The sequence below is a fragment of the Triticum aestivum genome, chromosome 6D, assembly GCF_018294505.1.
Source record: "Triticum aestivum cultivar Chinese Spring chromosome 6D, IWGSC CS RefSeq v2.1, whole genome shotgun sequence".
Taxonomy (NCBI): domain Eukaryota; kingdom Viridiplantae; phylum Streptophyta; class Magnoliopsida; order Poales; family Poaceae; genus Triticum; species Triticum aestivum.
The window spans coordinates 394,827,325-394,839,460 of NC_057811.1; the positions used below are offsets into that span (position 1 = coordinate 394,827,325).

The 12,136-nt window shown below is 46.2% G+C and overlaps 2 protein-coding genes across 3 annotated transcripts; both read right to left on the reverse strand.

Moving 5' to 3' along the window:
• Positions 1-1,325: 1,325 nt before the first annotated feature.
• Positions 1,326-2,441, reverse strand: LOC123145321 (ubiquitin-conjugating enzyme E2 5A-like). Its single transcript, XM_044564703.1, has 2 exons — positions 2,100-2,441; positions 1,326-1,953 (listed from the first exon to the last, which is right to left on the reverse strand). The coding sequence occupies exons 1-2, from the start codon at positions 2,331-2,333 to the stop codon at positions 1,588-1,590; spliced, it is 600 nt and encodes a 199-aa protein (XP_044420638.1). The 5' UTR covers positions 2,334-2,441; the 3' UTR covers positions 1,326-1,587.
• A 748-nt stretch (positions 2,442-3,189) lies between these two features.
• On the reverse strand, positions 3,190-11,284 carry LOC123145322 (uncharacterized WD repeat-containing protein C2A9.03). Of its 2 annotated transcripts, none has more exons than XM_044564705.1 (10): positions 11,093-11,284; positions 10,137-10,309; positions 8,814-8,981; positions 8,651-8,737; positions 7,694-7,828; positions 7,481-7,591; positions 6,790-6,881; positions 6,608-6,713; positions 4,109-4,195; positions 3,190-3,989 (listed from the first exon to the last, which is right to left on the reverse strand). In XM_044564705.1, exons 2-10 carry the CDS (start codon positions 10,275-10,277, stop codon positions 3,576-3,578), a joined length of 1,341 nt encoding a protein of 446 aa, XP_044420640.1. In that variant the 5' UTR covers positions 10,278-10,309; positions 11,093-11,284; the 3' UTR covers positions 3,190-3,575. The 2 variants fall into 2 exon arrangements, with proteins under 2 accessions (XP_044420640.1, XP_044420639.1); XM_044564704.1 differs by having other exon boundaries at positions 10,951-11,280.
• Positions 11,285-12,136: the final 852 nt, after the last annotated feature.

A 12,136-nucleotide genomic window follows, 5' to 3' on the forward strand; every position in this document is an offset into this window, starting at 1 on the left:
CTTAGCCCGGCCGCGTCATTCGGCAGCGGCGAGGGGAGGTGGAGGGGGCGGGGTGGGAGGAGGCGCCGGCGGTGCTGGGCTCCCCCCGAGCCGCCTAGAGGCGACGCGGGGGACGGGAGACTTTGCAATGCCCAACTGACGTTATTACTTTCTTCAATTCTTACATCAATGAACAAAGAGTCTAATGCTAATCTTTGAACTTTAACATTATTTTTCCATAACAGCAGTAAACCTCCTCTCCTTCCGTCACTGGGACAAACAAACTTCTGGTCCATTCTTGAGCCTTCGACGTAGACACTCAGCCGGATAACTGTCAAGGTGTGTCTCTGACAAAAACATCACCTCGGGGTCACATCTTTACTGAACATCCAGCAAAGCACGCACTGCCGGGGCGTTCCCAAGCGCTCGGCAATTCCAACTTAATATCCTCATTACGTTCAGTTCCTCTGAAACAAATCAGACAAACTGTTCTAAGAAACCTGCCGCAGTTGCGATGCGGAGGGACAAATAGTAGTTGACGAAGTAAGAACCATAAACTGATCACAGCACCTTGAGTGGAGCTGTGCCGGGACAAAAAACCAGCACCGCAGAGCGAGCGATGGGACGTGAACAACGCAGCCGTCAAATCCTTTGAAACGGCCGGGAGCAACGCATTATCAGCAGCGTCTAGGCTGTAGCTAGGAACACTGCATCAACGCCTCAGCCGGGAGCAACACATCCATGCATGAACGCATCACGTCTCCTTCTCTCGTCAGATCATCAAAGTAATTGCATGAAGATGCCCATGACCTGTAACACAGGATCAACGGCCGCCGCTGCCGCCGGCGGCGGTCAAAACCCGCTATTCTAATCGCCGTAGGCCGACTCAACCCGTGCTTTATTATTAGGGAGAGAGACGTACCTGTTGTTGCTTTGCCACAATTGCTCCTGGGTTCACCGCACACGTCTTGGCGCTCTATTGTTTTTGGAAAACCTTTGTCATTTTTGGCAAACGTGTTGGTGATGCCAACGGCACCAAGGGTATGGCTGGATCGTGCGAGTGCTGTCACGGAGCAAGGCACGTGTATATTACCGAGAACAGGCTTTTCCACCGCTTTACCGAGAACCTGATATGGTGACTGGCCTTTTTTGCTGTTCGTTCGCTCTGCTTAGCTTGTTCATCACAGGTTCTTGACACATTAATTGGCTGCACATTCACGTGTGTTACCGTGTGTGCGCGTTCGATGGTGTGATGGCCGCAAAAGAAATGAAAGGAAAAGCGTCACAGCTCACAACTTTCACCTGTCAATCAAGTAACACAAACATTCGTAGGAACACGGAACAAGTCACACAACTAAAGACCAGGCTATATATACTTTTTTCAGAAGTTGCAATCGCCTCGGTGCAGTACAAGGAGTTCCACGCCAAAGGTCCAAAGCCAACAAGGATCATGGATCAACAAGTAATCAAGACAACACGCACCACGGAAATTACCAATTAGCTAGTACGTATAGTATAATACTCCATGGATGGAGGATTCTTGTGGTGAACTTTACTGTGCTCTTGCTGGGCGACAATCGTACGTGGTGCATCCGTGCATGCATGCGTTCATGGCTGGATGCATGGGAGACGAGCCGCGAACGAACGCCATTGCCCTGCCCCGCAGGAACGACGCCGTGCCACTGCCCCGCTGGCCGCCGCCTCCTCGAACGTCTCCGTCCCCGACGGATAGAAGGAGGCGGTCGGCGCCGAGGCGTACCTGCGGGTCCAGTCCCTGGCCTTGTGCTCGAAGAGACCCCGCTCGCGCTTGCACAGCCGGGCGGCGTCGCGGCGGACGGGGCGGTCGAGCAGGGGGTCGTGGAGGACGGAGACGCCGGAGAGGAGGGCCGTGCTTATCGTCAGAGAAGGCCTCCACTCGCTCCCGAAGATGTCCAGCGCCACCTTCCCCTCCGGGCCGATGTTCGGATGGTACACCTGCAGTGCAGTGCAGAGACGTACGCGTGCGTCAGGATATTATGGGAGAGCAATTGACCCATCGATCGTTTGGCACGAACACGCGTGGGTCGGTCTTTTATGGAGGAAGCATGCATGCAGCTAGAGGCCAGTGCCGGCCGACTCACCTTGGTTCTGAAGGTGAGCTTGATGGGGTCGAAGGGGTAGTCCTTGGGGTAGGCGACGTCGACGGGGAACGTGCCGCCGGCGTAGGGGCTGCCGTCCGGCCCGTCGATGACCACCTCCCAGTGGAACAGGTCCGTCACGGGCGCCAGGCCGGGCCGGCAGAACGCCGGCGGGTCGGTCCAGAGCAGCTCCAGTTCCTTGCGGATCCGCCTCATCGCCCGGCCAGACTCCGGCATGGTCGATGCCGGTAGTGGTCGCGCACTGATCCCCCTACCTCCCGTTTGCCCCGCCTCCGTGGAGTGGCTGCCAACTTTGCGGTGCGAGCAAATCTACGTACGCTGGCTCTCCGGACCAGCTTGGGTGCTTTACATATGGATCCATCGATCGCTTCGGCACCTCCACTTGTGGAAACACAACGCTGCGTCAGACCACACCTCCGAGTCTCCGAGATAGGTGCACCATCGCAGCGAAGAAAAGAAAAACAGACCTCCATTTTCTTTTTCAGAAGGTCAAAAGACCATGTATTAAGTAGTAGAGACCTTTCAAAAACGCCTTTACAGAAATTAAAAGATAAATACTTCATCTATTTCAAAATGTAAGATGTTTTCTGACACTCTATAAAGGGTGCCGAAGTAAGTCTTCTTCCTTCTACATGCATCGTTGACGTGCTGTGAGCATACGATGTCGCCTTCAGACCTCCGCCTCAGCATGAACTTATTGAAACTAACCCAGTAACTTGTAGAAAGGTCGTGGCTAGAAAGTATGTAGATCATAAGACATTGGCAACCATAATGCCAAGCAAATCACTGCCCCGAGAAGAAAACGCTAGATGTCCTAGAGAAGGCACAAAATCTAACCACATGGAGTCAAGAAACACAAACCTCGCACACACATCAACAAGGCCGAGATCGACCAGTCATCGCCAGTCGAAACTAGAGCCGGAGGTCCAAGACACAAAGCCATGTCATCCGCTCCGTATGACAAGCACCACCAAACCAGACATCCACTCAAACTGACAGGGGCCTCCGCCCTATGTACCACAGCACAGATTCTGACCAGCAAGCAAACTACATACATTTAACAGGCAGAACATAAGGCAGGTGAAGCGGATGCCGTTCATCTCACAAGTCACACCATCCGTTCATCTCACAAGTCACACCATCATCGACGACAATGTTCACAGCGTCACTCGACATGAGTCAAGATGCTCACAGCGTCACTCGACTTGAGTCAAGATGCCTTACAACTAACTGGAACCTAAACATATATGATGAGATGCGCTCTACCCCGGCACACAGGCTATAGGCATCTGTACATTTGTTTATATACACATACAAGGATACAACATTTATTAATTTGAATTATGCAGGTCAACTCAAGAAATTCCGATTTCAGGGAGACACCTAACTTATGCTGCGAGATTCAGTGCAGCTGTGGGGGGACAGACATGCAGGCCCGACATCCGCTCCGCTTTCGCCTCAAAGCATCGAGTCATGGTACCAGTTGTTATACAGACGCCCAAACTGGAGGAGGCTACCATATGTTCTATCCCACACGCCCACGAAGAGGGCGTCTGTGTCAGGGCTGAAGGACATCCCAGATATCTCGCCGAAGAAGTCCAGCTCTTGCCTTCTGTTGTAGTCGCTCTTCACGTCAAAGATATGCACAAAGTCCGCTGGTTCCGCCATCGACAGGAACTGCCCATCCGACGTAAACCGGATTGATCTGATGGCTCCAAGGTTACCCTTCAATACATGGACTGCTTTTGATAGGTTCCTCGCGTCCCAGATTCGGCATGTCTTGTCTTGGTTCCCAGTAGCAAACGTTCGGCCATCAGGGCTCCAGGCTGATGCGAATGAGAAGTCGTGATGACCTTTCATGGAATGAAGAGTCTGTGTCCAGAGTACAAAACAGGTGCACCCGCTTAATCACACATGGTATCAGCGTTTTAATTTGAAATATTAATCAGGGTTTGGTGAACATCTGGTGTTTTATGCCTGGGATCATATACCTTTCCTGAATTGGCATCAATAAGTAAACCATTAGGATCGTCCCCCACAATAACAACAAGCTTCCCGTCGGGACTCAGAGATGTATGCTGCACCAACAAAACAACAGTGTAGGGTCAGAGTAAAGCAAGAGCATTTCATTAATTCTGATATATAACGAGCGTATACATGGTGTTTTGCTCCATTTACTATCAATACAATGTCGAAAAGGGAGCACGCCGCAAAAAGGAAGAAAAAAAAGAGGTTTCTGTGGTTGGCATGTGCAAGATTAAACCTGAAGGATGTCTATTAGTGCAAATGTAAGAGCATCTCTAGCAGCTGCTCTATCACACAAGCTAGGTGCAAAAAAATAGCATAAGTAGGAAAGGCCTTCCTCCAGCAACCACGCACGCACATGCAAGATTAATCCTGAAGTATGCCTATTAGCGCAAATGTAAAAGCATCTCCAGTAGCTGCTGTATCACGCAAGCTAGACACCAGAAATAGCAAAAGTAGGAAAGACCTTCCTCCAGCAGCCACGCGTAAACGTGCAAGATTAATCCTGAAGGATGCCTATTGGCGCAAATGTAAGAGCATCTCCAGCAGCTTCTCTATCACGCAAGCTAGATGCAAAAAATAGCAAAAGTAGGAAAGACCTTCCACCACCAGCCACACGCCCATGTGCAAGATTAATCCTGAAGGATGCCTATTAGCACAAATGTAAGAGCATCTCCAGCAGCTGCTCTATCACACAAGCTACATGCAAAAAAAAATAGCAAAAGTAGGAAAGATCTTCCTCCAGCAGCCACGCGCGCCCACTGGCTCACCATCTTTGGATCCATCCATCCTGGCCTGGACAAACGCCATCTGGCGTGTGCCGAGTGGGGCCCTCTGTCCCTGTTCGGAGCTCAAACACCACATCGGATGCTTCACTCCCGCCACAACGGTCACAGCTCCGTCCCCACCTCAAAGGTAGGATCCACCTCCTCCCCTCTCCTTCCTAGCACAGGTGGAGAGACGGTGGCTGCATGACGGCCTTGCAGGTTGGTGGTGGCGGCGGGCAGGCAGGAAGGGAAGCAAGCGATTGGGATGATCTGGATTAGGGCCTAAGAGTGAGGTGGACAGGAGTTGGTGGATGAGGAAGTGCTTGGATGTGGACGAGGAGCGGCCGACGGGAGGATATGGATGAGGTGCTTCTTGCTGTTGCTTGTGGTGGATGACGAGGGGTGGTGGCCAGGATGCGAGAGTGGAGGTGGCAGTAGCGATGCATCTCAGGTGGGGTACATCCTACACAGAGCGGAGCATGCTGTTGCGGCCTGCTGTGTTAATGGCCGTGGCAGCTGCTGCTGAATTTGGTAGGCAGAGATGCATGCGCTTTGGTCGCACGAGCCAGAGGACAGATCAATGGGGATTGTGGGTGTCATGAGAGATGCAAGAGAGATGTGTGCTTGAGTTCTCTGTGCGCATGGGCTGATGGGCTCAGCAATGAATCATGCTTGTTTGATTCCGAATTTTCAATACGTTATTTGCATCTGTGGTTGATTCATGAATGCTGCTAGATAAAGAGTGACTGGCGTTGCTATAATGGCTGATTCGTGAATGCTGCTTGATATTCCTCTCCTATACTCCCTCTGTCCCATAATATAAGAACGTTTTTGACACTAGTGTAGTGTCAAAAACGTTCTTATATTTTGGGACAGAGGGAGTAGTATTCAGTGGCATAAATTTGCTTTCATAACTTCCGCTGTTGATATAATGTTTGTTCATGTACGAGAATAGAATTTGCTGCGGCTTTCTAAACCTAGACAGAAAAAAAAGAATGACTGGCGGATCGATAAGACGTACAGAAATCTATACACAAACTGCAAAGCTGCACCAAAAGATAGTTCAAAACATAGCCGTTAAATATCTATCTCGCCGTTATAAATACAATCGTTAGAAATGTTGCCATAACAGATATACTGTTAGTTACGAGATATTACTGGCATACATGAGAGAGAGTAATAATACGGAGGGTGAAATTTGGCTGGTCTGTTGTAGAAGATAAGAGGGGGGAATCTTTTTAGATGGCCAGCCAAATGGAGATATAGAGGGGGAGATGGCCAGCCAAATGGAGATATAGAGGTAGAGGGGGAGATGGCCAGCCAAATGGAGATATAAAAGGTCAAATTTGGCTAGTCTGCTCGACATGTTCTAACCATACTTCCCAGTTCTCATTATCAACTAGATCCAGAAGACAGAACAGAAGTACAGAACATCATAATCTCATCAGTTGTGGCAACAGTTCTTTTTTTTTTCCTTGAACCAAGGCACCATCAGTTCACACACTCCTGTTTTGCTTTTTACACAAAAAACTCCTATTCTAATTTTACTAGGTTCAACAACAGCAAGATGCCAAAAGTAAGCATATTGAGTGAAACAATGACACAAGATCATAACCATATGCAGCAAGAGGTAAAAAACATTTTGTGTTCCAGGTTCACAAGACAAGAAAAGTAGTAGAAATAAACAAAGGAACTTACATTTACTGGCCAATCAAACTGAAAGTGCTTGCATAACTGGAATCTCTCCATGTCATAATCTCTTACACCGGAGTCGTTATTCGATGCCATGAAATGAACAGCACCACTGGGAAGGAAAACAAGAACTAGCATGAACACACACTCAACGAGGTCACAACCTAATAACAGGGGCATCACATTACCTAGCAGTATTGAATATCTCAACTGCATTAGTAATAGCATTATCATCATACGTTGTTCGACAGCAAAAGCTTATTCCTTCTCGATCAAGGTGCTGCATTCCACATCAACAGAAGTGGTAAAAATCAATATTACATCAATAATAAGAGTTTATATAAAGATTAAGCATGTGAGCACAAGCACACCAGCATCCATCAATTAGTTACTTTCAGCACACACACAAAATCATAGCAAAGGAAAAACAGTGACATAGTGGTCATCAGTTAGTGATTTTCAGCAAAATTTTCAGAATGAAGAAAAGAACAACTCTTTTGCAAAGAGTTTATTGAACACCAGACATGATCTTCTTTTTATAGATTTTACTCTTGAAGAAGCAGGCTCAAGTACTTTGAATCCAACAATATCAGTCTCTTTTGAGGTGCAGTCCCAGCCACTCAGGTAATCAGTGATTAGAATCAGCCACTCAGGTAACCAACAATATTGGTTCACCACAAACATCCCACCATAAAATCCTCAATCCCTTAAGCTATTAGTCTAGTGGTTAGAATCAATAGTGCACTAGGAGCAAGGAGCTAGGTGAGCATGCAGTAAACGAATGTTATTGACATCACAAATAATGGAAGTTTGCCACCATGCCAGAGATAGCAGATTTATATAGATTCAAAAAGATTCGAGTTACTTTGGGCAACCAACCTTGCAGATTAGCTCCCCTTGAAATCCGCCAGCTACCAGCAAATTGTCCTTGACTGCCAAGGTACTAACTTGAGTCTGAGAAAACCCCTCTAATAGACTTCCAGGATGCTTCTGAAATAAGAGATCCACAAACATTAATAGAAGAAGAACGAGACAAGCTCTACAGGATGTGAAAAATTGAGACTGATTATAAAGTACAATCATGCACCATACCTCCCTTGGTGCCACATGACCTTGGACATTCATAAGTTCAGTGTCCACACCACTCAACGCTGACCAGTGAAGCACTGAGTAATGTGACATTAGGTAGACGTCATGCTTGGATGTAGCCCATACTAAATTTCTCAGCTGCAGGCACAAATCATGTCAATTGTTTCACGCACTTGAAAGTCACAGTATCAAAACTGTGTAAGGAATGGGAAAAACATCAATTAAGAATCTGAGACCAAATGCAAATGGTTAGATCAAACACAGCAACAGCTTAGGTTACACAGATTATAGGCAGAGAAACAAAATCAGGACTTGCAGACACCTTTCAACAAGTTGAATCCCTATGGTAAAAGGTTCTCCAAACAGCCATGTAACTTGAATTAACCCCAAAGATACAAGGACCAGCCTAGGTCCTTACGTTAAGGACCACCTTCCTCTCTTTTTAATATACGGATACATTTCATCATGCAAGCAACTTCTAAATTTTCTAGCAAGCATTTCATGTTCTAAAACGTTTAATTCAACTTAAGTTATTGCTACAAGCTTTAGAAACTAATATACACCAATACAGCTAAAAGCATCAATGCAATTTTCTTCAAACTAGAAGTTGGAATTTGCAATCAAGCATGAAGTAGTGGACCAAAATAACATTCAAATATGGAGTTAAGCTTAGCAATTTTGCAGCTGCTTTATTCTTTGATTCCAATATACTCAAGGAGATAGTACATCTAAGACTGTGAAGACAAAATACCAAAATGGATGTTGGCTAATAGAGTAGCTTAGCACATATGAATAGATTGCATTAGTGATCAGTACATCATAATCTTATCATGGAGCATCAAGAAAGGTGTGCCAATGGAAAGATACACAAACAATTGCATCTGATGATTATTTGGCAACACAATATACTGTGTGATGTGTGTGTGTGTTGGGAGGGGTGGCGAGGCAGAATGAACCCACCTGAAAATGTAGGATGGTTGATTTTACTGATCTAGTATTTTGTCTGAATTCATAATACATTCCACCTTTCACAGTCGGTTTGCATTCCTGTGTCAAGACAACATATCAGCTGTTAACAGACAGAAAATTTTGCATAGGCTGCTGAACTTTCTACAAGACACACCTTTGCTGCTGCTTCTCCAGAATTAGGAATGTTCTCATAGTTTTTGTACTGCTCTAATCTGGTCTGTCTGTAGTTTTCCCTTGTGATAGCTAGCCTCTCCCAGGGTATTCCTTGGATGTCTTTCCCTTTTCTTGCATCCGCTGCCGAAGTATCTGGGATCTTATCATTCTAAACAGAGAAGGAAGAACAACCATTTAGAGAACTGCAGCATGGTTTATGTAGTTAAAACAACGGTAAATTAGAAACAACAGAAATAAATCACATATATGTAAACTCTTTTTGGTAAAGTTCAAGATTGGTAAGTAAAGTTAGAAACTAAGTAAGAGAAATAACTGGTTTCTTTATCCTATGTCGATAGTCCAAACAAACTAGTGGTCTAGAAATGGAAGCCAGAATAAACGGAACAGTGGAAGCATATTACATATGCATGGCAAGTCGATATCATGAGAAGAGAGGCATAATCATGCAACAGATAGCTGTGTACATTAAAAGAGTAGGTGAATGGACGCTACAAGACATTTGACAGTGTGCAACCGTCTAAAACGACAAGCTCCATCACTCCAGACAACCCTCTAAATAATACACGCTCCCAAGCATGAGACCGTTATCGTTTTGTTCAGCCCTCTCTAAATAAGAGAATGACCAATCAATGTTCACAATCAAGTCATTTATATGTCCATATAACTGATCCAGGTCTGCTCCATGTTAATATGTAGTAGAGGACAAACAGCATCAGGATTACGTAACGCTCCCAAGCGTAAGACCGCTGTCGTTCTGTTCATCCCTCTAAACAAGAGAATGGCCAATCAATGCTACAATCAAGTCATTTATATGTTCACATAACTGATCCAGGCATGCTCCATGTTAATATGTAGTATACGACAAGCAGCATCAGGATTACGTAGCACTCCCAAGCGTAAGACTGCTGTCGTTCTGTTCATCCCTCTCTAAACAAGAGAATGGTCAATCAATGCTACAATCAAGTCATTTATATGTTCACATAACTGATCCAGGCATGCTCCATGTTAATATGTAGTATACGACAAGCAGCATGCGGACTACGTAGCACTCCCAAGCATGAGATTGTTTTTCGTTTGTTCATTCCTCTCCAAATAAGAGAATGGGCAACCACTGCCCAGTTCAGGCTTGCTCCATGTTAGTATCTAGTATACGACAAATAGCATGAGGACTACGTAAGCGAATCTACCATCACTGGAAAAACGTTCAAACTTCTGATAACACAACAAGACCTGCATTTATACGTAAGACCTAATTCCAACTGCAGCGATCACAACAATACAAAATAACAACTGATGGACATACCGAATGGGCATACTCGTCATCCTCCGAATCGGAGTCTCTTAAACCTCGCTCGTGGTGGGCGTCAACCATGTCCTCAGCGGGGTCGTCCATGTCATAATCATCCTCCATGTCTTCGACGTGATCGTCGTGATAATTGGACATTGATCCTCTCCTAGGAAAGAAACCTCCCTGACCTGTAAACAGAAGGCCAATGACAACATCAGCAACCACGCACGGTCTCGCTGAAACAAATTGCACATGGAGCAAACAACCAAGCGCGTCTAGAACTTCCTACACAAGTCAGGATGGTAAGAGCAGTTGCCAAACACGACAGGAATTGCTGCAAATCTAGAATCCTTCCGCAGTTTCCATTCCATTAGCACCACAGCATATTTCCAGCGTCACATATGTTTGCCCGCGCTAGTTTCTGGGCACTTCGGGAATAATTACAAGCAAACATGACGAGAAAATCCGCAGTAAATGGAACCGAAGTCAACACGCGGTAGAATTCGCAGGCACATATCAACGGGGAAAGCGAATCGAGTAGAAAGTCAACAGTTGCATGATTAGCAGCGGACTAAACTTCCCGGAGGACAAAGAAAAAAAATTCCCTCCCTGAAAATCATTGAAAGAACGCGCTTTTCCCCTCAAATCGGGCACGCGCACGCAACCAATTCACCCGAGCCACGCGCCCCAAACCCTAGAACCCGCCGTCCCGGCCCGCCCGCCGCCCAGATCTGCCCCTAATTCGACAGATCACCATTACCCAACGCGAAAAAATCACGGGAAAATCCGCCAAAAACAGCGCGGAGACGGGGGGCGGGACGGGACGCACCTGGAGGGTCGAGCGAGGGGGGCGCGAATCGGCCGCCGGGGTAGAGCGGAGGGGGGGCGAAAGCCTGCGCCTCAGAAGACGCCGCCCAAGCAGAACGGAGATGGATCCCCCCGGAAAATATAAGGGACGGGGGAAAGCCTACCCTTTTTCTCTCCTTGCGGACAGCGGGAAGAAATGATTAATATTTTCCGACTATTTTCCGCTCCCCGTTCTGGGATTTATCCTCTCCAGCAACCGCTTTTTGTTTCTATTTTCGTCTGTTCTTTTTTAATAAAACAAAATTGAATTTTTAGTTTTATCGCTGGGTGTGTGTGTGTGTTCATCTGCAGGGACAGGGACGGGGACGGGATAGGGCCATGACGAGGGCGGAGGATATAGCCATGGGCGACGGGGAGGCGCGAAATGACGAGCCTGCCCCCGCGGTTGTTCGGGGCGTCGGAGCCTGTGTACCTGCATTTTGGTCACATCGGCGCTAACCGGAGGGCTGACGCACCGATGAATGATTGGAGTTGCAGCAGGGACTAAGGCTATATGTGTCTTTCAGCCCAAATGTTGGGGAGCAATAGTGGACTTACGTGGTTTATTATGGCCTTAGAACAAGTACAATAATCTGCTTATATCGCTTACATGTCACTTTTACTTATGTGGAAGAGAAAGACATGAAAAAATGATGTGAGTGGACTCTCATGCAAGAGTCTAGCTACATGCGTACTCCTAGGCAAATACAATAAATATAAAGAAAGAGATAAAGAGAAGATGAGAAAATAGTATTTTTATAGCCAATCTTATAGATAACCTTATATGAGTGACTATAAGTGATGACTATATATGACATGGCAACATCATATAGCCAGCAGGGTTGTATTATTTTTTTCATGTCACGTATACTCAACCTAATAGTCAACATGTGTAGTAACTACTACTCCCTAACGGAGGGAGTAGTTGCTAAGCAGTACTACTACTTTATTAATTATGACCCACCATACACTCTCATAATGTTTTTTGAAGTCTGTGATGCAGCCGGCTATTAATCTACACCCGGCTGCTCTTCTCTCTCCTCTTCTCTCTCATCCAAGTCAACACATATAATAGTTTAATTCTTATAGTATGCTGATTGTATCTTATTATACTTGCTCTTATGCAATAGTATTACGCATTGACATGAGGAAAATTAAGGGTCTGGGTG